The 25,196-nt window shown below is 62.8% G+C and overlaps 1 protein-coding gene across 11 annotated transcripts; it reads left to right on the top strand.

The window, feature by feature from the left end:
- The first annotated feature begins 2,881 nt into the window (after positions 1-2,881).
- On the top strand, positions 2,882-23,620 carry ARHGEF11 (Rho guanine nucleotide exchange factor 11). Of its 11 annotated transcripts, XM_062632689.1 has the most exons (41): positions 2,882-3,337; positions 4,085-4,176; positions 4,466-4,564; positions 5,969-6,018; positions 6,103-6,160; positions 6,345-6,523; positions 6,628-6,699; positions 6,855-6,974; positions 7,141-7,195; positions 7,275-7,351; positions 7,801-7,938; positions 8,076-8,150; positions 8,382-8,483; positions 9,443-9,541; positions 10,747-10,789; positions 11,222-11,318; positions 11,408-11,530; positions 11,778-11,801; positions 12,167-12,311; positions 13,039-13,138; positions 13,682-13,711; positions 13,991-14,120; positions 14,353-14,532; positions 14,892-14,939; positions 15,427-15,614; positions 15,942-16,088; positions 16,506-16,585; positions 16,765-16,890; positions 16,969-17,086; positions 17,427-17,605; positions 17,709-17,784; positions 18,422-18,589; positions 18,701-18,788; positions 18,869-18,970; positions 19,115-19,191; positions 19,264-19,491; positions 20,269-20,505; positions 21,521-21,613; positions 21,999-22,165; positions 22,282-22,468; positions 23,485-23,589. In XM_062632689.1, the coding sequence occupies exons 1-41, from the start codon at positions 3,186-3,188 to the stop codon at positions 23,526-23,528; spliced, it is 4,593 nt and encodes a 1,530-aa protein (XP_062488673.1). In that variant the 5' UTR covers positions 2,882-3,185; the 3' UTR covers positions 23,529-23,589. The 11 variants fall into 11 exon arrangements, with proteins under 11 accessions (XP_062488673.1, XP_062488670.1, XP_062488668.1 ...); XM_062632679.1 differs by lacking the exon at positions 2,882-3,337 and having other exon boundaries at positions 3,787-4,176; positions 13,994-14,120; XM_062632681.1 differs by lacking the exon at positions 2,882-3,337 and having other exon boundaries at positions 3,787-4,176; positions 19,267-19,491.
- Positions 23,621-25,196: the final 1,576 nt, after the last annotated feature.

The raw sequence follows: 25,196 nt of genomic DNA, 5'->3' as shown, positions 1-25,196 counted from the left end.
ATCAGCGTTGCAAAACTCCAGCGCACAGAGCACCAGAATGTTGGGAATGGCGCCTGGAACGGGCAGCGCTGCCGTGCTCGTCGCGCTCGTTTGGCTTTCCCCCGTTTCATTACAAGCCTTAATTTAAAGGGAGCTCCTGCAGGATCCTCTGTCTGCTGCCGGAGGGATCCCGGGATTCAAATCCACTTGGCCCTGGCGCCTACACGGGGCTTTGCATCTGATTTGCAAGCTCAAGTTTGGCCCCGGCCGCCTGCCGAGGGCTGAGGCTTCACCAGCAGTTCCCCTGGGATAAAACCAAGGAGAGGCCGAAGGGAAAAGCTTTGCTGCGGAATCCCAGACGGATCCAGGATGACTCCAGCCTCATGGATTCACAGGCTTGGCACTCACACAGAGCCACAGGGCACTGCTGCAGAGCCACCGGGATCAGCACGGCCGGGATGGAGGCACCGGGCTCCTGATCCAGCACTGGGCTGCTCCCACCCTGCACATCGGATGGGATCCGTTGGGAGTGGGAAACCTGTTGTGTGCTCCAGAGTGGGAAAAGAGGAGAGGAAAAGCGGATCTTAGGGACTGAGGGTCAGTGCAGGCTGCCTGCAGCAGCCAGGAATGCCAGGAAGGGGTATTCCCCCCTGTCCTCATCCCAGCAGCACCCAGCAAGGTTTAACTCCGCTTTGCCGCTCAAACTTCCATGCAGCTGCATCATTCCGAGCATCATTCCAAGCTTCCCGATGCGTCAGTGCGCGACAGGGCAGCCCCGGCGCAGCAGCAGCGGGTGGCTTCGAGCCGGCATTCCCAGGGGACGCACAGCCCATTCCCGGCGGGATGTGCGGGGCCATCCTCGGGAGATGCACGTCCCGGTTTTCCGCTGCGAGGCTGGAGCTGCTCCAGGCTGGACGCGTTCCCTCGGCCGAGCCGCGGGAGGGGGAAGGGGAGGAAGCTGAATCATTTTTCTTTATTTATTTTTGAAGCTGAAATTCCTTCCTTCCTTCCTGTCCCCAGAATCCCAGTGTGTGGAATCATCCACAAGGCTGTGGCCTGGGGAGAGAGCAGCCGGCTTTGGAGCGGGAGATGCCGGCTAATCCCAATGCGGGATCACCGAGCTGCGGTGGAAGCAGTGACTCTGTTGCAGGAGGCATCCCACCACCACACTGATTCCCCTTTCCGTGTTGTGGGCTTTATCTTTCCATAGATATTCCCACTTTTCCCCTGCTGACGGGCTGATGCTGTCCCCACCTGCATCCCTGCGTGCTCCTAAAGGCAGCCGCTTCCCAGGCACGCCGGAGCGGGCTCCGGTTTCTCTTCCCTGGAGCTGGGATCACAGGGAGCAGCCATTTGGAGACCTGGGAAGGAAAAGAGAATCAAGGTCCTGATGCTGGAGCAAAGCTCTGGCTGGAGGGTACCCGCTCCGAGGATGTGATGCTCTTCTTCTCCTTAATCTTTGCCCTGTGTGATGCTCCCGGTGTGGAAGCACCAGGGATGTGCTTGTGATGGGTTCATTTCCCTCCTTGGTGTTCTTCTCTTCTGGCCTGGCTGGGGGCATCTTGCTCCTGGGGTGTGTTCCTGAAGAGTGAAGAGCTGTGATTTCACTAGAAGGAGCCAGAATTGGCAGAGATAAGCTCAAAGCAGGTCATGGGGGGATCCTGCCCCTCTGCTGCGCTCTGTGAGACCCCCCCTCCCCTGCATCCTGCATCCAGCTCTGGGGCAGCAGCACCAGAGGGACGTGGAGCTGCTGGAGCGAGGCCACGGAGCTGCTGCGAGGGCTGGAGCAGCTCTGCCATGGAGCCAGGCTGAGAGAGCTGGGCTGGGGCAGCCTGGAGAAGAGAAGGCTCCTGAAGGGGAGACCTGAGAGCAGCTCCAGTGCCTAAAGGGGCTGCAGGAAACCTGGAGAGGGGCCTGGGACAAGGGATGCAGGGACAGGCCAAGGGGAATGGCTTTAACCTGCCCGAGGGGAGACTGAGCTGAGCTCTTAGGCAGAAGCTCTTCCCTGTGAGGATGCTGAGGCGCTGGCACAGGGTGCCCAGAGAAGCTGTGGCTGCCCCATCCCTGGCAGTGCTCAAGGCCAGGTTGGACACAGGGCTTGGAGCATCCTGCTCCAGTGGAAGGGTTCCCTGCCTGTGGCTGCAGATGAGCTTTAAGCTCCCTTCCAACCCAGACCAGTCTGTGCATCTCTATAGCAGAAACCTCTGTGGGTTCCAGATCAGAGCCTGGCCCCAGTGCTGGGGATGGGAGAGTCCAGGGCGGCTGCAGGATTCCTCAGTTAGAACTTTTAGGACAACCCAAGGGATGATCCTTAGGGCTGGAAACAGGCACCAGGGGCAGGGCTGCATCAGGCTGCCTGCCTTTGCTTCACAGCGGCATGTTTGGGCTCTCCCTAAGTCAATTAGGAAGCAGCTTATGCAAAGCCGAATTAAACTACTCTTTTAGACGGCAGTAAGCCAGCGCTGGCCCGGCTCCTTCCCGTGGGATGGAAACACAGATCGGGGTTGGCATCTCCACTGGGGTGGCACTGGTGGCTCCTGGCTGGGCTGGGGCTGAGCCTCACGTGGGCCTGGCACTGCTGGAGCTCCTAAGGAAGAGGCTTCATGAGCATCCCATGGTGCGGCAGCTCCGATGCGGAAGGAGGAGCCGATCCTGCCTTGGCCTGGATCAGGCTGACCTGCCCCGAGCTGCCGGGTAATCCCGTGGGGTTAATCCTGCACTCACCCTTTGACTGACACAGGTGCCCTGGGCCCATTTTGGATTGCCTTGAAATACAGGGAATTGATCCCACTGATGCCCTCAGCTCCCGGGAAAGCCCTTGGGATGCTTCAGCCCTTTCGCTATCCCCGGCTCCTTTGTGCTGGGGTCCCACTTCAGCAAGTGAGGGCTGCGATGGAGGCAATGAGAGGTTGGACCGTAACGGTTGTGCAGGTTGGGTCTGGATTCAGGTTATCCAGGCAGCCTCCAATGAGGTGTTTCCCAATATTCCTCTCCTGGAGCAGGGAAAGAGCTGCCTCCAGGAGCGGGGCTGTTGGCTTTACCCTGCTTCAGGCTCTGACTTAGGGGGACCCTCCTGCTCGTCCCCTACAAACTGCTGTGGGTGTCTCCAGGCTCCATGGTCCTGCAGGGAAAGCAAGGCTGGGAATGTTGCTGTAGGCAGGGGATGCTTCCCAAGCCTGCCCCCAGGCAGCCCTGCCCGTGGGGCGATGCCCTGGGCCGCACCATTGCCTCTTGATGTGTTTGTCTCCTCTTTCCACCCCTTCCCTTCCCCGCTGGCCTCCGGGTGTCCCTTGTGCCCCCCCTGTCCCTGTCCTGCCGGCAGCCGGGCGGGCAGCAAGCGGCAGCCTCGCGTGCCCAGGTAAGCAGGGTCGGGCTCGGGGGAATCCTGCGCTCATCCTGCACCTCGCTTCATCCCGTGAGGCAGAGCCCCGCTGCTTCCCGATGGGAACACCTTCATTTCCTACCTCTTCCCGTTGCTTTCTGACCCGTCCAGGAGAGCTGGCGCTGGTCGGGCTGGGAGAGGGAGCGACAGGACAGCAGAGCCGGAATGTCATCCTTGGGATGATGCTGGGAGCAGGGAGTGGCACAGGGAAAGGGAGGCCCTCTCCTGTAACAGCAGTGAGGGGATGTGTGGCACCCCTTGGATGCACAGAAATGAGCCCAGCATCCAGAGCCTCACTGCAGGACCCAGGAGGCTCAGCGGGATGTCTGCTGTCCGCCTGTTGTCTGCCTGTTGTCTGCCTGTTCTTGTCTGCCTGTGTCTGCCTGAGCCATCCTCGCTCTGCTTCCCTGAGCCCGGTGGCTGAGCTCCATCCTGTCCGTGCTGCATGGCACATCCCTGCCCTCGCCTGTCACCTCCACTGCTCCTCCCCAGTGGCAAACACAAGATTCCAGAGTCCTGGAGTCTCCTCTGGGGCTCCCTGTGGTGGGCAAGGGAGAGGAGTCTTTTCCTGGGACAGGCAATGGCAGGGACGTGCAGCACTCCCTGTGCTGCCTGCTGTCACCTTCCAGCTCTGTATTTCCTTCTCCCAAGCCCTAAGGAGCCGTGGATGGGGCTGGCCCCATCCGGCCGTCCCTCTCCCTCATCCCTGCTCTTCCTCCCCAGGTTAAGCAGCCTGTCTTCCCTGAGTGACTCTTCTTCCGAGCGCAGGTCTCCCGGGCACCGCCGCCAGCCCTCCGACTCCTCCGAAACCACAGGTAGGTTCTCCTGATGCCTCCTGTCCCTGATGCTTCCTGATGCTTCCCCTGTCCCTTCGGGGACCCTTCAGGGCACCCAGACTCACCCAGGAAGGGCTGCAAGTGCATGGGGAGCCCGGTGGGGTCGGGAACGCTGCATCCCAGGGACCGAGGCTCTCGCCACCAGCACCCTGTTTCCAGGAGCAGGGGTCGGAGCAGGGACATCCCCCAGGGAGTCTGGCGGGTGAGGATGCCTTGGCCGTGCCGCCGAGGCCGCAGGCTCACTGGTTCTGCTCCTGTTCCGACGCAGGCCTGGTCCAGCGCTGCGTCATCATCCAGAAGGACCAGCATGGCTTCGGCTTCACCGTCAGCGGGGACCGCGTCGTCCTGGTGCAGTCGGTGCGGCCAGGTGAGAGCAGCTGCGGCCCCGCGGCTCCCCTGGCCCCTTGTGAGGAAACAGGGGGGAAAGGGGGGGTCCTTCCTAAGGGTTCCCGGCTCGGGGGCTCGCTGCAGCCTCGAACCAGGGAATGGGTTGGGTGGGAAGGGAGCTTAAGGCTCATCCAGTTCCGTGGGCAGGGACAGCTTCTACTGGAGCAGGTTGCTCCAAGCCTCTTCCAATGGTAGGGTAAAGCCATTCCCCTTGGCCTGTCCCTCCATCCCTTGTCCAAAGCCCTTCTCCAGGTTTCCTGCAGCCCCTTCAGGCACTGGAGCTGCTCTGAGGTCTCCCCTTCATGCAGCAGAGGGGGAGCATCCCCTCCATGACCTGTGATGGATCAGCCAGGATGGGCAGGACACAGCAGACTGAGGGCGAGCTCCCCACATCCATAACTCCCTGCTCCCTGCACATCGTGGGAGCCGCGGCTGGGATGGGAATTCCCTTTGCAGCTCCCTGCTCCTGGCTTTGCTCTCTAATGGCTTTGCGGGGTGGCAGGGCTGGGAGCAGCAATTGAAACAGACAATGAGCTGCTTATTTTACAGCGGATGTTCCCACCTCCTCCCCCTTCCCCCCTCCAGCCCGAAAGCCAGGAAAAACGGGAATCTAGGAAAGGGAAAACGCTGAGTGCTTCCAGGGCAGGTTAACACTGGGGTGTCTCCATCCTGCAGCTGGAGCTGCATTGGGAGCCCCCCACATCACCCCCTGTCCTGGGCTCAGCAATAGCAGGGGCTCAGGTTGGGGGGACAAGGACCATGTCCCTGGTGCAGGACATCCCAGGGTCCTGTCCCCCCCTTTCCCCACTGGCTTCATTTGCTAATGAGGAGATGGTTGAAGCTGGAAGAATCCGAACAATCCAAGGCACTTTCCGCTGCCGGGGCTCGCTGCTGTGGCTCAGGCCCTTGGCTTGGAGTTGGGCCTCATGGAAACATTTTCCTCTTGGTGTTGGCTGGAGGAAAAGTGGATTTTTCGTGTATTCCAACCTCGGGAGCTTTGTTAAAGAGCAGGGGGAGAGGAGGCAGAGCGGAGCTGCTCTTCCCGGCCCCTGCTCCTGCCTTTGGATGCAGGCATGTGGATGTGTTGGAGCCAGCCTGGATGGTGGGGTAACAGGCTGGGGCCCTCTCTTCCACCCCGAATCAGATGGGAAAGACTGGGGGAGCAGAGGAGCTTGTCTGGATGAGCTGGGAGCATAAAGCACCCAAGGCTCCATCACCTGCCTTGTCCCATGGGCTGTGTGTGCACCCATGGGTGCCTGGTGGCTCCCATGTCCCCAGCCTGGCAGGATGAGTGGCACAGAACGTGCTGAGAGGACCTGGGACCAGTGGGAGCGGAGCCTCGGGCTCTGTTTGCTGACTCCTGTCTCTGCTCCCTGTGTCACAGGGGGAGCAGCCATGAGGGCCGGGGTGCAGGAGGGGGACCGCATCGTCAAGGTGAGCATCCCCCGTTGCCACCCTGCCCATGGGGCCCTGTGCCCCCTGTCCCCAGCCTGCCTGAGCCCCGCTCTCCTCTCCCAGGTGAACGGCACCATGGTGACCAACAGCTCTCACCTCGAAGTGGTGAAGTTAATCAAGTGTGAGTACGGGCAGGGAGCTGTGGGGGCTGCTTCCCACCCCCTGCCACCGTATCAGGGGTGGCCTCACTGCTTGTGGAGGTGCCCCATTACAGGGACGTGCCCGTCCTCTGCCGCGGTGCCCGTGGGATGTCTCAGGTGCAGGGACTGGGTCAGTCTCACCCTCACCCTTCCCTGTTGTTCCAGCCGGTGCCTACGTGGCTCTGACCCTCCTGGGCTCCCCCCCTCCATCCGTGGGGCTCCCCAGTTCTCAGCAGGACGTGAGCACGGCCGGGGCTCCCCGTGTCACCCCCGCCTGTCCCCCTCCGCCGCCTCCGCCACCGCTGCCTCCGCCGCAGCGCATCACCGACCCCAAACCCCTGCAGGTACCAAACCCCTCCGTGCTCCCGCTGCCGGGGCCCTGCTCCATGTGTGGGGCAGGAGGAGAGCAAAGCCCAACGTGGCTCTTTGCATCCCTCCCAACGTGCAGGACCCCGAGGTCCAGAAGCACGCCACGCAGATTCTGCGCAACATGCTGCGGCAGGAGGAGGCAGAGCTGCAGGTACAGCACCACATGGGGCTGCTGCGGTGCTGGCCTGGCTCCCCAGGCCCTGCAGCACGAGCCGGGCATGCTGCAGCCCGCTGGGCCACCGGACCTGCCCGGGACGGGCGGTGGGATGGAGTCTGTGAGTGTCGCGGTGGTGTCTCTTCACGCAGCGCTTCTATGAGGCTTACAGCAGGAACCCGGCCACAGCGGTGGAGGAGCAGATCGAGGGAGCCCGGCGGAGGGTGAGCCAGCTCCAGCTGAAGATCCTGCAGGAGACCGGTGGCTCCATGGTATGGGACATCAATGGGGGTCCTCCCGCCTCCCTCTGAGCCTGGCTGGAGCACGGGGAGGCCCTTGCGAGGTGGTGGGCACAGCTCTGGAGGCTGCTGTGGGGTGGGAGCTGCTGCGCTGGCACATCCATGGGCAGGGGATATCCCGCTGGTCCTCCCATTGCAGGACTCGGGACGGCTCTGCAGTGACTCCGGCTTGGCTGCTTTCAAGGTGGTGGAAGGTGAGTTGTGGTGGTGCCTCACACCGGCCCCATGTCCCCGGCTCCTGAGCTCACGGCTCAGTCTCTGCTCTGCTTCCAGGACGCCTCTCCCTGGACTCACAGGATGGGGACAGCGGGTTGGAGTCTGGGACGGAGCGATTCCCATCTGTGGGCGAGGTGAGAGCAGGACCCGGAGCCATGGGAATGCTCCATCCCTGGCAGTGCTCGAGGCTTGGAGCAAGCTGCGATAGTGGAAGGTGTCCCTGCTCGTGGCAGGAGGTTGATGACCTTTAAGATCCCTTCCAACCCAAACCATTCCATGATTCTATCCCAAGATTCTCCTGGAAGCACTGGGGGCTCTGTGCATCTGCAGGTCTCAGAGTGCTGCCTTTGCCATCACAGTGATCAGTTGTCACCTGAACAAACTGACTTGTGAAGCCCTCTCCCTATTCCTTGCTCTTGGAATGCTTCCCCTGCTGTGGTTGCCCCTCAAGTGAAGGCTGCCCCAAACCTTGTTGTGGTCCTCATCTTAAAACCTCTCTGACGGCCCCTGGGGGGTTTGGTGGGTCCGGGGCCTGTCCCCTTCATGCTGCCCCACGGCCCCTGACTCCTGTCACCCCGGGCAGGTCTCCCTGAACCGCAACTCGGTGCTGTCCGACCACGGCCTCGACAGCCCCAGGACATCCCCGGTCATCACAGCCCGGCTCTTCCAGCACCACCGGCGCCAGGGCTCCGACACCCCCGGCACCCCCTTGGCCGAGCAGGTGGATTGGGAACAACCTGGGGCTCCCACAGTGGGTGCTGGACCCGACCAGACCTGGTCCGAGGCTCCCATGGGTGCTGCAGGGAGGGCAAAGGTGCTGGGTGCCTGGCTCCTGACTCTGGCCCCTGTCCCTGGCAGGGCTTGGACCGCACGGGACGACCCCTGATCATCGGGCCAGAGGAGGATTGTGACCCCGGGTACTTCAATAACGAGGTAATGGTGTCCAGAGCTTGCTTGGGGGGGGCTTTATCCCTCTGCCTGGGGGACAGGGCTGTCACCATCACACATGGGGCCTGTTTTGGTGGCATTTAGAAGCCTTCCATCCAGGCTGGTCCGAGGGAGGTGGGTGCTTGGGTGGGAAGCAGGAGGTGGGGTTCGCCCCGGTGCTGAGCTGTGAGCTGGGCTCCTTTCCTTCCTGACTGGCTTTGTCTCCTCTGCTCCCAGTGCGACTCCCTCTTCCAGGACCTGGGCAAGCTCAAGTCCCGGCCGGCGCATCTGGGGGTCTTCCTGCGCTACATCTTCTCCCAGGCAGACCCCAGCCCCCTGGTAAGGGACCCACCAGCACCACTGAGCGGGGCAGGGGGGGCAGATGGAGCTGTGTGCTTGGCAACGTCCCCTCCTTCATGGAATCATGCAATGGGTTGGGTTGGAAGGGAGCTGAAAGCTCCTCCAGCCCCTGCCACGGGCAGGGACCCCTTCCACTGGAGCAGGATGCTCCAAGCCCCTGTGTCCAGCCTGGCCTTGAACACTGCCAGGGATGGGGCAGCCACAGCTTCTCCATTCAACCCATTCCAGTGTCCCACCACCCTCACAGGGAAGAACTTCCCTATCTCCAACCTAAATCCCCCTGTTCCAGTCTGAACCCATCACCCCTTGTCCTGTCGCTCCAGTCCCTGATGAAGGCCCCTCTCCAGCATCCTTGCAGCCCCCTTCAGACACTGGAAGCTGCTCTGAGCTCTCCACGCAGCTTCTCTTCTCCAGGCTGAGCAGCCCCAATGCTCCCAGCCTGGCTCCTATGGGAGCTGCTCCAGCCCCTGCTCATCCTCGTGGCCTCCTCTGCACTTGCTCCAGCAGCTCCATGTCCTTGTGCTGAGGACACCAGAGCTGCACCCAGTGCTGCAGGGGGGTCTCCCAGAGCAGAGCAGAGCAGAGGGGCAGGATCCCCTCCCTGCCCTGCTGCTCACCTCCTGTTGATGCCGCCCAGCACAGGGGGGTTTGGGGCTGCTTTCCTCACTGGGGAGCTCTGGTGGCTCCAGGCACTGCTGCCTGCACCCTCCTGGTCTCTGCTGCCTGCTGCAGGCTGCTGCCAGCCGGTGCTTCCCACCCACAGAGGGAAGCCCAGCGCAGGGCTGCGCTCCCTCCCCTTCCTCCAGGCGTGGCACAGGGGTGCTGCCCTCCCAGACCCCACAGCGTTTCCTGTTTCATGGCCCTGCCCTGAGCCTTCCTCCTCCCCACTTCCCAACCCTCCTCCTCCGCTGCCCCCCTCAGCTCTCCCCTCCTTGCAGCTCTTCTACTTGTGCACCGACGTTTGCCAGCAGACGACAGCCAAGGAGTGCCGGGGCTTGGGGAAGGACATCTGGAACATCTTCTTGGACAGGAGCGCGGTAAGGGCAGGGCTCAGCTGGGAGCCAGCACGGGATGCCTTGTCCCTGCTGGGGAGCCGCTGGAAACCCGGCATTATCCATCGTGCCCCTTGCACGGGGATGCTTTTAGGGCTGTTTTGCCACCGTCACCGCTTTGCTGCTGCTGGTTCCTGTGTGTCGGTGCAAGCGGTTGCAGCAGGCGTTGCACAACTGGGGCACCTCTGGAGAGGGGGGCCCTGGGTGGGGGACAGGGCTCCAGGGGCTCCCCTTCGTGCTCCTTCGTTGCAGGGAGCAGGATCCCATTGTGCTGCTCCACAGGGGGATGGGTTGGGTGCTGGGATGGGCGCAAGGTGCTGGAATGGGTGCTGGGATGGGTTGGGTGCTGGGATGAGTGCAGGGTGCTGGAATGGGTGCTGGGATGGGTTGGGTGCTGGGATGTGTTGGGTGCTGGGATGAGCACTGGGTGCTGGGATGAGTGCTGGGTGCTGGGATGGGTTGGGTGCTGGGATGCGCTGGGTGCTGGGATGTGTTGGGTGCTGGGATGTATTGGGTGCTGGGATGAGCACTGGGTCCTGGGATGCGTTGGGTGCTGGGATGCGTTGGGTGCTGGGATGCGTTGGGTGCTGGGACGTGTTGGGTGCTGGGACGTGTTGGGTGCTGGGACGTGTTGGGTGCTGGGATGGGTTGGGTGCTGGGATGAGCACTGGGTGCTGGGATGAGTTGGGTGCTGGGATGGGTTGGGTGCTGGGATGAGCACTGGGTGCTGGGATGAGCGCTGGGTCCTGGGATGCGTTGGGTGCTGGGATGCGTTGGGTGCTGGGACGTGTTGGGTGCTGGGATGTGTTGGGTGCTGGGATGGGTTGGGTGCTGGGACGTGTTGGGTGCTGGGATGTGTTGGGTGCTGGGATGTATTGGGTGCTGGGATGTGTTGGGTGCTGCGATGAGTGCTGGGTGCTGGGATGGGTTGGGTGCTGGGATGAGCACTGGGTGCTGGGATGGGTTGGGTGCTGGGACGTGTTGGGTGCTGGGATGTGTTGGGTGCTGCGATGAGCGCTGGGTGCTCGCTGCGGGAGATGCCCAGCTCCCACCTCTCTGCTGCAGAGCTCGCCATTGGGTGATGGTGCAGGGGCACAGGGCACCCTCCCCACCCTGCCCTGAGGCTGTCCCCAGCCCTGCACTGGAAGGGGAGCCCGGTGCTGAGCACCTCTTGTGCCTTCCCTCCGCAGCCTCTCCGGGTCAAAGTGGCCGAGCAGCTCCTGGCTGAGATCGGTGAGTGAGCGGCCCCGCCGGCCCCTTCCCCTCCCAAGGGCTCTTATTGGGATGCCAGGTCCAGATCCCAAAGGATTTCTGCAGCACTTGGCCATGCCAAGGTTTGGGAATGGGGCTCTTGAGCTCTTCCCAGGGCTCTTGTTAAAGGCAGGTGTCTCAGCCCGGGTGTGTGAACTGGAAACCAGTTAGCGAGGGGCTGGCTCTGCAGGGAGAGGCTCTGTGGTCTCCCTCCTGCCCCGCTCTGCCCAAGGGCCTGAGGCTACCAGAATCCTGGAATCCTGGAATGGTTGGGGTTGAAGGGACCTTAAAGCTCACCCAGCTCCAATGGGCAGGGACACCTTCCATAGGAGCAGCTTGCTCCAAGCCCCATCCAGAAGATCCCTTGTGCCCTTCCTTGCCTGCTGTGACACTGCTGCTCCTCTCCCATCCCAGAGACCCGGCTGCGGAATGGGGACGACGTCCGAGCCGCCCTCTTTGAAGCCCAGGAGATGGTGATGCCCGAGATCCAGGAGCAGATCCAGGACTACCGGTGGGTGCAGCAGCCCAGGAGCTCAATGGGCTCCTGCCTGTGCCGGTGGCCGGTGCCTGGGCTCATGGCCTTGCCCCTGACCCACACAGAACCAAGCGCACCATGGGCCTGGGCAGTCTCTATGGGGAGAACGACCTCCTGGACCTGGATGGGGACCCCCAGAAGGAGCGGCAAGTGGCCGAGAAGCAGCTGGCCCAGTTGGGTGACATCCTGTGAGTGCTGGTGCCACCCTGCCCTGTGCGTTGGGAAGCATCTCTCCCCTCGGATGCGGGGCGAGGGCGTTGGGAAAGGGCTTGGGCTCAAGCTTGGCTCTGCTCCTTGATCCTGCCCCATCCCTGCTTCTGCCATGCGAGAGGAGGGAAGGAGGGTTTGGAGCAGGGGCAGTGAGGGGAGGAGGGTGCCCAGGAGAGGAGCCTGCTCCTAACAAGCTCTTTCATCCCTCCCCACCTCCCTTTCCAGGTCCAAGTATGAAGAGGACCGGAGGTGAGTGGCCCCAGGGCATAGAGGGAGCACATCCAGGTGTGGCTGCCTTACAGCTCTTAGCTGGGGAGGCAAAAGGAGTCACAGGAGCATCCCCTTCCCATGCCAGGCGTATCCCTGTGGGCTCCTGGGTGGCCCTGGGGAAGGGTGGACACTGACCTCAGGGTCCCAGGGTGCTGGGTGCAGCCCCAGATCACCCTCTTGAGCTGTTCTTGCCTTTCCTCCCTTCTCCCTTGCCCTACATCCCTTAGGCATCCTCTCCTGCCCGGAATGGCCCCTCTCTGCCCCCAGAGTCCCACGGGGCATCCCAGCCTCCCCCATTGCCTCCCCGAGCTGGATCTCCAGCCTCACGCTCTGCTCTCTTGCAGCTCCCCCATGGCCTTTGCCCTCAGCACCTACATGAACCACGCAGGCATCCGCAGCCGCGAGCCCCGGGCAGCCGGCGCCAGCGAGAAGGCCCAGTCCCTCCCAGACAGGGACAAGTGGCTCCCCTTCTTCCCCAAGGCCAAGAAGGTGGGAGGCTGCTGCTCCTCGGCCAGGGGCTGCACTCATGCTGCTGGGTCATGGAACCACGGAATGGGTTGGGGTGAAGGGACCTTAAAGCTCACCTAAAGCCACGGGCAGGGACCCCTTCCACTGGAGCAGGATGCTCCAAACCCCTGTGTCCAACCTGGCCTTGAGCACTGCCAGGGATGGGGCAGCCACAGCTTCTCCATTCAACCTATTCCAGTGTCCCTTTATGCAAAACTTCCCTATCTCCAACCTAAATCCCCCCTGTTCCAGTCTGAACCCATCACCCCTTGTCCTGTCGCTCCAGTCCCTGATGAAGGCCCCTCTCCAGCATCCTTGCAGCCCCCTTCAGACACTGGAAGCTGCTCTGAGCTCTCCACGCAGCTTCTCTTCTCCAGGCTGAGCAGCCCCAATGTTCCCAGCCTGGCTCCTATGGGAGCTGCTCCAGCCCCTGCTCATCCTTGTGGCCTCCTCTGCACTTGCTCCAGCAGCTCCATGTCCTTATGCTGAGGACACCAGAGCTGCACCCAGTGCTGCAGGGGGGGAGGACTTCTGAAGCAGCCCAGGGAGCGGTACTCCAGAGATCCCCATCTCCCCCCATGTCTCAGCTGCTTAATGCCAGAGCCAGATCCCAGCCCCATCCTTTCCCAAGCAGTTCCAGCATGGCCAAGGTTGGGGACACCCTTGGTACCCCCATGGTGTTTATCAGTGTTCCTCTGGGGTGTCCCAGCAGAGCAGCAGCACGAAGAAGGACAAGGATGCCATGGAAGACAAGAAGCGCAACCCCATCCTCAAGTACATTGGGAAGCCCAAAATCAGCTCCCAGAGCAGTGAGTACTGGGGCCTCCTGGGGTGCTGCACCCACAGCTCCTCTGCTGCCTGCAGGAGCAGCAGCGTGCCCAGGGCACCTTGGAACCCCTCTCAACCCTCTGTGCTCCCACATGGCTCTGAGGGGAGAAGGAAGGGAGCAGAACCGAGCTCTCCCCACAGATTTATAGGTTAGGGGCTGCTGACAGCATCTTAAAAGGGCCACAGCTCCTGGGGGTTGAGGTAGAATCAGGGAGCATGGAATCAATCCAGTTGGAAAAGAGCTTTAAGCTCATCAAGCCCAACTGGTCTCCAGCACTGCCAAGGCCACCACTAAGCCATGGCACTGAAGGGCTCATCTATGGTCCCATGAGGTGGTGGAGAGCAAGCGTGTGCCTGTGTGTGTGTGTGTGTGTGTGTGTGTGTACACACGTGTGTGCCCCTGTTTCTCCTCCTCCCCTTCTGCTTTCAGTTCTCATGCATTGGCTCACCCATCCCCTCTTTGCCTCCTTCGTTGCCAAGATGCAGGGTTGAGTTGACATCTCATTTTTGTTTTTCCCTTCCAGCATTTCATGTCCCTTTGTCCCCTGTTGAAGGTAAAAGGCCTCTTCTTTTGTTTGCCCTTCACCTCATGTGCTTAGTTTTATTTTATGCCCCCCCCCCCGAGCTACCCCAGTGTTGTTGCACCGGGTGTTGGGTGGGCTCAGGGTCAGGGCTTAGCATCGGCATCCCTGCTGCCTGCTCAGCCCATCTCCCCATGGAGGCTGGAATGCCCTCAGTGATGGTCACCAGTGCTTGGCCACGGGGTGGGTGGCAGCACCCGCATCTCCTCCCGACCCCATCTCACTGCTGTTCCCTCCTTGCTCTGGCGCCAGCAGTCAAACCCGGCAATGTGAGGAACATCATCCAGCACTTTGAGAACAACCAGCACTGCGAGAGCCAGGAGCCCGGCTCCCAGCGCCTCTCCACCGGCAGCTTCCCTGAGGACCTGCTGGAGTCGGACAGGTGGGACACGGGCACACGTGGGGAGCAGCTCCAGGGGTCCCACAGCCGCTTTGCAGGGATGCCCCTGCTTGTTCCTGGCCTTGGAATCATGGAATTGGGTTGGAAGGGACCTTAAAGCTCCTGACGGGGACCCCTTCCACTGGAGCAGCTTGCTCCAAGCCCCTGTGTCCAACCTGGCCTTGAGCAGGGATGGGGCAGCCACAGCCTCCTTGGGCTCTGTCTCCTCCTGCAGCTCCCGTGCCGAGGTCAAGCTGGGCCGCTCCGAGAGCTTGAAAGGTCGGGAAGAGATGAAGAAATCCCGGAAGGTGGAAAACGTTCCTCGGTCCCGCAGCGACGTGGACATGGATGCGGCGGCTGAGGCCACCAGGCTCCACCAGTCAGCATCATCCTCTGCTTCCAGCTTGTCCACAAGGTGGGAGGCACCATCCAAGCCCCAGGAAGGGCAGACCTGGGGTCCTATGGAGGTGTTGGCTTCAAAGAGGAGCTGGGATGGGCAGGCCTTGCCTTGGGGAAGCTTTTGCTAAGCCTGTGGGTCAAGGCCAAGCCTGGCCGTGCAGAGTGGGGTGTCCGTGGCCCTGGCTGAGCTTTTCCAGGGAAAAGCAGAGCGAATTGGGCTTTACTTCCCATTTGTGTCCCAACCCCCTCTCGCAGCGGTGGCACCAGCCCTGGATGTGTGAGGCCTTAGGGAAGCGCTGCTGGGTGCTGCCCCATGGGCAGGAGAGGGACCGGGATGCCGGGACACGAGGGTGACTTCTCCCAATCCCTCCCCAGGTCGCTGGAAAATCCCACCCCTCCGTACACGCCGAAGATGGGGCGCAGGTGAGTGGCCCAGCCTTGCTCTCGGTGTCTGTACCGCGCCGGGGCCCCGGGGCCAGCTTTCCTTCAGAGCAGGAGGTCACTGTAGGGGTGTGCTGGGGCTGTGCCCCCACTCTGGGGCTCCCAAAAGAGGATCCCATCTGTCCCTTCCTAGCTTGGCCCTGCCCGTCAGCGAGCCTTGACAGAGCACAAGGGGAGGCAGTGCCCTGGGGGGAGTCCCCTCTTAGTTCTCCATCCTCCTGGGGCGAGGGGGCAGCTCTGTTCCCTTGTGTCTCCCGCAGGAGCTAAAAGGACCTATGTAGATGTCTGCTGGGGGACCTAGTCTGTTAGCTCCAGAGTCAGAGGCTCTGTACTTCTTGTGCTGAAGGCCCCGGGTTCGAGCCGAAAATAGGGCCCAGGTAGATATTGGCTGTGCTGGGAGCTGCGGGGTTGGGCTGGCTGGATGCGGGTGGCTGCAGAGGACTCCCACCGCCGCCTTTCCCCCCCCCAGGAGCATTGAATCCCCCAACCTGGGCTTCGGCGTGGATCCCTTCCTGCCCCACCTCCTGGAGGACGAGCAGGGGCAGCTCTCGGACCTGGAGCCCGAGCTGGACACCCAGAACTGGCAGCACTCGGTCAGCAGGGACCTGGTGGCCAACCTGCCCCAGAAGGAGATCGACCGGCAAGAGGTCATCAATGGTAAGGAGGCACCGGGCACCCTGGGGACACGAGGGGCACCCTGGGGACACGAGGAGCACCCTGGGAACATGAGGGACACCCTGGGGATATGGGGGGGCACCCCGGGGATATGAGGGGCACCCCAGGGACATGAGGGGCACCCCAGGGACATGAGGGCCACCCTGGGGATATGTGGGGCACCCCGGAGATATGAGGGGCACCCCAGGGACATGAGGGGCACGCCGGGGACATGAGGGACACCCTGGGGATATGAGGGGCACCCCGAGGACACAAGGGGCACCCCAGGGACATGAGGGGCCCTTCTCCACCCCTGTGCCTTTCACACAGAGCTCTTTGCCACCGAAGGCTCCCACCTCCGCATCCTCCGGGTCCTCGACCTCCTCTTCTACCAGCGGATGAAGAAGGAGAGCCTGCTGTCCCGGGAGGAGCTGGCGCTGCTCTTCCCCAACCTCCCTGACCTGATAGAAATCCACAGTAAGCCTCTTCCCATTGGATTGTGCTCTGCCCTGGAAGCATCCCCTCTGCGGTGGCAGCAGAGGGTGGCCCACCCAGCCACCGGCATTCCAGAGCAGCCCTGCTGATGGCATGGTGTCATCTCGCTGCTCCAGTCTTTCCATTCCCTCTCCTGGGAGCAATCCAGAGCCTGTTTTTCCCAGGCTGTGCCAATGCCTGGTCAGCACCAGCCCTTGGTGTAGCCCTTCCAGGGCCTGCTTTTGGTGTCACACTCCCTGGCATGCAGCAATTGAAGCCCATCAGGCTCTCAGCTCCTCCTGCCCATGCCCAAGAGCTGGCAGGGACCCTCTGGGGCACAGGCAGCTCAGGGGGGGGGCTCACACCGGTGGCCCTGGCCCCTTGTTCACGGGAGTCCTGTCTCCCCCCATCCTTGTGCAGATTCTCTCTCCGAATCCATGAAGAAGCTCCGGGAAGAAGGACCAATCATCAAGGAAATCGGGGATCTCATGCTGTCTCGGGTGAGGGGCGCAGGGGTGGTGGAGCTCCTCTGGCACGGAGGGGTTGACCTCCCTAAGGGAGGTGGAGGTGACCCCACGCTGTCCCCTGGCTGTGCTTGGAGCTGAGGGACATGGGGGGCTCAGGGCCAAGCCTGGGGGAGCCTGAGCCCCGTTTTCCTCTGCCCCCCCCCCCCCCCCAGTTTGACGGCCTGGCCAAAGAGGAGATCCAGCAGGTCGCTGCTGACTTCTGCTCCTACCAATCCATTGCCCTTGAGCTCATCAAAACCAAGCAGCGCAAGGAGACCCGCTTCCAGATCTTCATGCAGGTTGGCCCTTGTCCTGGTGCTCCCCTGGCACCCCCCGATCCCACCTCAAGCCTTCCACCCTCTTCCCTTCCACCGCAGGAAGCAGAAAGCAACCCTCAGTGCCGGCGCCTGCAGCTCAAGGACTTGATCATCTCGGAAATGCAGCGCCTGACCAAGTACCCGCTGCTGCTGGAGAACATCATCAAGCACACCGAGGGTAGGGGCTGGGGGCACCCGGGGGTGGCCCCCACGCTGCTCAGCTCCGTGCTCCCATCTCCAGCCCATGCTCAGGCTGGAGGGAGATGATCGCGCTCTCCCACGGGGCTCCCGCCTCTCTGTTGCCATCCAGAGCAAAGGGTGGTGGGGAGGGACCTGGTGCCTTCCCAGCTGGAAGAGCCAAGGCGGGGGAGTGCTGGGGGTGGGAAATGTCCCCCCCTGTTCTCCATAGGGAGCTGTGGGCTGGCAGCGTTCTGTGCCCGGGAGCCGTGGCAGCGGGATGGGGCCAGCGCCGGGGCTGGGTGGTGCTGAGCCCCTGTCCCCACTGTGTGCCACGGCAGCGGGCACCTCGGAGCACGAGAAGCTGTGCCGAGCCCGGGACCAGTGCCGGGACATCCTGCGGCACGTGAATGAGGCCGTGAAGCGAGCGGAGAACCGGCACCGCCTGGAGGGCTACCAGAAGCGCCTGGATGCCACCTCGCTGGAGAGGACCAGCAACCCCCTGGCTGCTGAGTTCAAGGTAACCCCCGGGTCCCTGCAGCACCCAAGGGGGCTGGGGGGGGGGGGGTGTGTGTGTGTGCACATCCCAGCCCATGCTCAGCTCCAGCCGTGGCTTCCTGCAGAGCCTGGACCTCACCTCCCGGCGCATGATCCATGAGGGGCCGCTCAGCTGGCGTGTCAGCAAGGACAAGACTGTGGGTATGGAGGGCGTGATGTGGGGCTCGGAGCACAGACTGGGGGTACTCGGTGTGAGAGGGACGTGGAGCTGCTGGAGCAAGTGCAGAGGAGGCCACAAGGATGAGCAGGGGCTGGAGCAGCTCCCATAGGAGCCAGGCTGGGAACATTGGGGCTGCTCAGCCTGGAGAAGAGAAGCTGCGTGGAGAGCTCAGAGCAGCTTCCAGTGTCTGAAGGGGGCTGCAAGGATGCTGGAGAGGGGCCTTCATCAGGGACTGGAGCGACAGGACAAGGGGTGATGGGCTCAGACTGGAACAGGGGGGATTTAGGTTGGATGTTGGGAAGTTCTTCCCTGTGAGGGTGCTGGGACACTGGAATGGGCTGAATGGAGCAGCTGTGGCTGCCCCGTCCTTGGCAGTGTTTGATCTTTAAGGTCCTTTCCAACCCAAACCTTTCCATGATTCTATGGACCTTCCCCATCACCCGGTACCAGCAGCTCCTGCATCCTCAGATCCCCCAGGACATGGGCACTTCACCTCCAGCCCGGCAGCATTACAGGGACGCCCTTAGCCCCCCTTTGCTGGATCCATGGGGCCATCATCCCTCTTGGCTGCAAGGCAGGAGGTTTCCTGGTTGAATCCCGTCTCCTCTCCCACCCCAGACCTGCATGTGCTGCTCCTCGAGGACCTCTTGGTGCTGCTGCAGAAACAGGATGAGAAGCTGGTGCTCAAGTGCCACAGCAAGACAGCGCTGGGCTCCTCGGACAACAAGCAGACCTTCAGCCCCATCCTCAAGCTCAACTCGGTGCTCATCCGTTCCGTGGCCACAGGTCAGAGCAAGGGGAAGGCAGTGGGGCTGGCAGTGGGGACCCTGTGTCCTGTGACCACCATGTGGGTCGGGGTGAAGCCCATGCCACGTGCTGACCTTCCTCATCACACAGATAAACGAGCCCTCTTCATCATCTGCACCTCAGAGCTGGGACCCCAGATCTATGAGCTGGTGGCACTGACGTCCTCCGAGAAGAACACGTAAGGAGCATGGGGATGGGGCTGCAGGGGGGGGTGCAGGACCCCCCCGGGGAGCTGACCAGGGGCTCTGGGCCCTGCAGGTGGATGGAGCTGCTGGAGGAGGCGGTGCAGAGTGCCACCAGGAACGCCACCTTCCCCCCCAAGCGCCGCACGCCGGAGCCCTCCCGTGGGGCAGCCTCAGGGTGAGCAGCCCGGTGCCGTGCTCTGGGCACGGGGGGGTGCGATGGGCACCGGGCTCTTGCCTGCTCACTGGGGGGGCTCCAGTGGTGGCAGCCCCCGGCTCCTGCCTCTCTCCTAATGCGCCGTCTCCATCCTCATCCTCGCAGCCTGGTGTTGCAGGACCCCGATGTCTCCCCCATCCTGTCCCGAGGCTCTGGAGCAGAGGCAGGGGATTGCCCCTCAGGTGAGAGCTGCCCCAGCCCTGCCCGTCCCGGGGAGGCAGGACGTGGGTCTCACCTCTCCCCTGCTCCTGCAGCAGACGTCAATGCCCCCGCGCTGCTGGGCAGGGAGAAGGCCCCCGAGGAGCCGCTGAGCAGCGAGGTGGAGGAAGGGGAGGAGGAGCTGCCCGCAGCCCCCCTGCCCACAGGGGCTGCTGTGGAGGTGCCTGACCCCCACCCAGCCGAGCAGCTGGGGCCCCCCATGTGTCTGCTGCTCCCGGGGCCTGCCAGTGCAGAGGGACTGGCGGAGGCAGCGCTGGAGGATGGTGAGTGCCGTGGAGAGCCCTTCTCCTCCTTCTCTTCCTCCTCCTTCTCTTCCTCATTTTCTTCCTCCTTCCCCTCCTCTCCTCTTTCTCTTCCTCCTTCTCCTTCTGTTCCTCATTTTCTTCCTCCTTCCCCTCCTCTCCTCTTTCTCTTCCTCCTTCTCTTCCTCCTTCCCCTCCTCTCCTCTTTCTCTTCCTCTTTCTCCTTCTCTTCCTTCTCCTCATCCTCTTCTTCTCCTCCTCTTTTCCTCCTCCTCCTCCTCCTCTCCTCTCCTCTCCTTCTCCTCATCCTTTCCTCCTCCTTCTCTTCCTTTCCTTTTTTTCTCTTCCTCCTTCTCCTCCTCTCTTTCTCTTCCTCCTCCTCTCATCATCCTTCTCCTTGCCTTCTCTTTCTCTTCCTCCTCTCCTCTTTCTCCTCCTCTCCTTCTCCTCCTCCTTTCCTCCTTCTTCTCTCCTTCTCCTCCTTCTCTTCTTCCTTCTCCTTCTCTTCCTTTCCTTTTTTCCTCTTCCTCCTTCTCCTCCTCTCCTCCTCTTCCTCCTCCTCTCCTCATCCTTCTCCTCCTTGCCTTCTCTTTCTCTTCCTCCTCTCCTCTTTCTTTCTCCTCCCCTCCTTCTCCTCCTCCTTTCCTCCTTCTTCTCCTCTCCTTCTCCTCCTTCCCTTCTTCCTTCTCCTTCTCCTCCTCCTCCTCCTCTCTCCCCTTTCCTCCTCCTCCCTTTCCCCCTGATGCCGCCCTCCCCGTGGAGGCTCTGACCCGAGCCCTCCTCTTTCACCCGCGGCAGTGGAGAGCCTGCGGGTGCTGCTGCTGCGGCGGCTGGTGCCGGGCCGGGACGCGGAGCCCGAGGACGAGCTCACCCCCACGCCGTCGGTGAGCGGGGCCGCGGGCCAGGCCTGGGGCTCGGTGCTCTGCAGCCAGGGCTCGGCCCTGCAGGAGGCGCTGGCGGAGCCCCCCGAGGACGCGGAGCCCCGGGACGGGCCGGGGCCGGGACCCGCCGAGGAGCTCAGAGTCGTCCGGAAAGGTGGCGGGAGGGGGCTTGGGTGGGCGGGCACGGGGGGACCCCCCCTTTCCTCCTCTTCCTCTTCCTCCCTCCCCTCTCCTCTCCCTGACCTGCCCCAGGCTGGGATTTGGGGTCTCGCTGCCACCCGCCCAAGTGAGCGCTGCTGGATCGGGGCTGGGGGCTCACAATGGGGGCTGAGGGATGCAGGTGAACCCCCCCCGTCCACTGTGCACCCCAGGGTGCCGGGGCTTGCATGGGTGCTGATGGGTGCTGATGGGTGCTGGTGGTGGGATGCTGATGGGTGCTGGTGGTGGGATGCTGATTGGTGCTGGTGGTGGGGTGCTGATGGATACTGGTGGTGGGATGCTGATGGATACTGGTGGTGGGGTGCTGATGGGTGCTGGTGGTGGGATGCTGATTGGTGCTGGTGGTGGGGTGCTGATGGATACTGGTGGTGGGGTGCTGATGGGTGCTGGTGGTGGGGTGCTGATGGGTGCTGGTGGTGGGGTGCTGATGGATACTGGTGGTGGGGTGCTGATGGGTGCTGGTGGTGGGGTGCTGATTGGTGCTGGTGGTGGGGTGCTGATGGATACTGGTGGTGGGGTGCTGATGGATACTGGTGGTGGGATGCTGATGGATACTGGTGGTGGGGTGCTGATGGGTGCTGGTGGTGGGGTGCTGATGGATACTGGTGGTGGGATGCTGATGGATACTGGTGGTGGGGTGCTGATGGGTGCTGGTGGTGGGGTGCTGATGGGTGCTGGTGGTGGGGTGCTAGCAAATACTGGTGATTGGGTGCTGGTGAGGGGGTGCTGACAAATACTGGTGATTGGGTGCTGATGGGTGCTGGTGGTGGGGTTCTGGTGTTGGATGCTGGGTGCTGATGCTGGGGTTCTGGTGCTGGGATGCTGATGGGTGCAGGTGAGGGGTGCTGGTGATGGGGTTTCTGTGGTGGGATGCTGATGGGTGCCAGTGCTGGGTGCGGGCTCTGCTCACCCCCTTTCCCCGACCCCCCCTTTCTTTTCGGGGTGCACAGCCCGGGCAGAGGGGGGCAAGGAGGCCACGCCCTCTCCAGGTAGCAGCCAATCAGAAACTGAGCTGCAGGAAGGAGGCGGAGCTAATGTAGATGGTAAAGAGCCCCCCCTCCCCATGTCTCGGTGGCCCCATTGTTGTCCCTGTGGCCCCATTGTTGTCCCTGTGGCCCCAGGAGGCCTCATCCTCTAATGGCACATGAGACCCTGGGGGGGGGGCCGTTGGCACTCGGGGGTCCTGTCCTTTGAGGGGGACACACACCCCCCCACACACACTGTCCCTAAGGACTGGCCCCATGGCCAGGGCCACCCCGTGCCACCACAACCAGGACCCAGAGTGAGCTGAGGCCGGGTCTGTGTCCTTATCCCACCACAAAGGGACACATCCTGCATGGGGGGACACACACAGCAACCCCCCCGTGACACCACCAGCACCTCCCCACATGGGTCCCTACCCCCTAACGCTGCTCATCCCCTCTCTAGGCAACTACTTCTATGTGAGCATGCCCATGGGGCTGCCACCAGTGCCCCCACCGAGCCCCCCCAGGGAGCCACCGGCCCAGCGGAGCCCCCCCGAGGCTCCCCCCGGGGACGTGGACCTCATCTTCCGCACCATCGAGCAGCTCACGTTGAAGCTCAACAGGCTGAAGGTGAGCCCCAAGCCGGGCATGGGGTGCTGGGGGGGGGGGGGGGGGGGCACACGTTATGGGGGGGGTCATTGGGTGTTGTGTGCCCCCCTCTCCATCACCCCATTTCTCTGCTCCAGGCTGTGGAAAGAGCCCATCGGGAGCTGTTGCGGTCGCTGGGGGGCAGCTCCTCAAACGATGCCACCCCCCTGGGGGGCTCAGCCCCAGAGATGGAGCCATGGGGCCAGCAGCCCCCCAGCCCCGACAGCGACAGCCCCTTGTCCCGTGCCCTGCGGAGCTTGCAGGGGCCTGCCACCAGTGCCCCAGGTAGGAGCCCCCCTCCATCCCATCACATCCCCATTGCTTCCATGCAGAGCCCCCCTCCATCCCATCACATCCCCATCACTTCCATGCAGAGCCCCCCTCCATCCCATAACATCCCCATTGCTTCCATGCAGAGCCCCCCCTCCATCCCATCATTTCCATGCAGAGCCCCCCCTCCATCCCATCACATCCCCATCACATCCATGCAGAGACCCCCTCCATCCCATCGCATGGGATGGGATGGAGGGGACTTCCATGCAGAGCCCCCTCCATCCCATCACATCCCCATCGCTTCCATGCAGAGCCCCCCTCCATCCCATCATATCCCCATCACTTCCATGCAGAGCCCCCCTCCATCCCATCACATCCCCATCGCTTCCATGCAGAGCCCCCCCTCCATCCCATCACATCCCCATCGCTTCCATGCAGAGCCCCCCTCTATCCCATCACATCCCCATCGCTTCCATGCAGAGCCCCCCCTCCATCCCATCACATCCCCATCACTTCCATGCAGAGCCCCCCTCCATCCCATCACATCCCCATCGCTTCCATGCAGAGCCCCCCTCCATCCCATCACATCCCCATCGCTTCCATGCAGAGCCCCCCCTCTATCCCATCACATCCCCATCGCTTCCATGCAGAGCCCCCCTCCATCCCATCATATCCCCCCATCACTTCCATGCAGAGCCCCCCCTCCATCCCATCATTTCCATGCAGAGCCCCCCCTCTATCCCATCCCATCCCCATCACTTCCATGCAGAGCCCCCCCTCTATCCCATCACATCCCCATCACTTCCATGCAGAGCCCCCCCTCCATCCCATCACTTCCATGCAGAGCCCCCCCTCCATCCCATCACATCCCCATCACTTCCATGCAGAGCCCCCCCTCCATCCCATCACTTCCATGCAGAGCCCCCCCTCCATCCCATCACTTCCATGCAGACCCCCCCTCTATCCCATCATATCCCCCCCCCTCCATCCTCCCCCCCCATTCCTCACCCCTCTCCCCTCTCTTCCAGGCTCCAGAGCCCCCCTGGCCGAGGCCCCCCCTCCTGACCTTTAGCAGCAGTGGGGCCCCCCCCAAGCCCCCCCCCCCCCCAGCTGTGGGCTGGGCTGGCAGGAGGGAGCCCCTATGGGCCCCCCCATGGCACCCATTGGGCCCCCCCATGGCACCCATCGGGCCCCCCCATGGCACCCATCGGGCCCCCCCGCGGGAGCTGGATCCGGTCTGTATAAATGCACTTTGTTCTGTCCCCCCCCCCCGCTGCGGCCCCCCCCACCTATAAATATGTACGTACGTGCCCCCCCCTGTAAATACCCACCCGCGGCCCCCCTGCACCGGGTGTCCCCCCCCCCGGGGCCAGTCGGTGACCCCAGGGGGAGCCAGGTCCCATCTCCCCCTCCCGGGTGTCGCGGCGAGGCCGGCGCGGGGGGGCCCATATATATATTATATATAATAGAGCCGAGAGCGAGCGGTGCGGTTGGACCTCCTGGATCCCGGTTCTTTCCCTCCTGGATCCCGGTTCTTTCCCTCCCGGATCCCGGTTCTTCCCCTCCCGGATCCCGGTTCTTTCCCTCCCGGATCCCGGTTCTTTTCCTCCCGGATCCCGGTTCTTTCCCTCCTGGATCCCGGTTCTTTCCCTCCCGGATCCCGGTTCTTTCCCTCCCGGATCCCGGTTCTTTGCCTCCCGGATCCCGGTTCTTTCCCTCCTGGATCCTGGTTCTTTCCCTCCCAGATCCCAGTTCTTTCCCTCCTGGATCCCGGTTCTTTCCCTCCTGGATCCCGGTTCTTTGCCTCCCGGATCCCGGTTCTTTCCCTCCTGGATCCTGGTTCTTTCCCTCCCAGATCCCGGTTCTTTCCCTCCCGGATCCCAGTTCTTTTCCTCCTGGATCCCGGTTCTTTTCCTCCTCTCCACCACAAGGGTTTGGGGTTTGGGGTTGGTTTCCAAGGGGAAGGCCAGGACCCGGGACCGGGACCGCCCTAAGTGCCCGCATCCTGCTCCTCCTCCTGCTCCGGGGCTTTGGGACCGGGCTCCAGCGGCAGCAGCTCCTGCAGCCGGGCCAGGGCCGGGCTGGTGGGAGGGATGCGGTTGCTCTGCAGGGAAGGGGGTGTCAGACCCACGCTGATGCCAGCCCCACGGTGATGCCAGCCCCATGGTGATGCCAGCCCCATGGTGATGCCAGCCCCACGGTGATGCCAGCCCCATGGCAGTACCAGCCCCATGGTGATGCCAGCCCCATGGCAGTACCAGCCCCATGGTGATGCCAGCCCCACATGATGGCATCCCAATGGTGATGCCACCCCCATGGCAGTACCAGCCGCATGGTGATGTCAGCCCCACATGGTGGCAACCCCGTGGCAATGCCAGCCCCACACTGATGCCAGCCCCGTGGCAGTACCAGCCCCATGGCAGTATCAGCCCCATGACAGTACCAGCCCCATGGCAGTACCAGCCCCATGGCAGTATCAGCCCCATGTCAATGCCAGCCCCATGTCAGTACCAGCCCCATGTCAATACCAGCCCCACGGCAGCACCAGCCCCACGGCAGCCCCAGCCCCATGTCAATGCCAGCCCCATGTCAATGCCAGCCCCATGTCAATGCCAGCCCCATGGCAGCACCAGCCCCATGGCAGCACCAGCCCCATGTTGATGCCAGCCCCATGGCAGTATCAGCCCCATGTTGATGCCAGCCCCACGGCAGCACCAGCCCCACGGCAGCACCAGCCCCA

The sequence above is a fragment of the Pezoporus occidentalis genome, unplaced genomic scaffold (genome assembly GCF_034315485.1).
Source record: "Pezoporus occidentalis ecotype Australia unplaced genomic scaffold, CSIRO_AGI_Poc_V1 ctg393, whole genome shotgun sequence".
NCBI lineage: Eukaryota > Metazoa > Chordata > Aves > Psittaciformes > Psittacidae > Pezoporus > Pezoporus occidentalis.
This window is presented reverse-complemented; position numbering and strand designations above follow the sequence as displayed.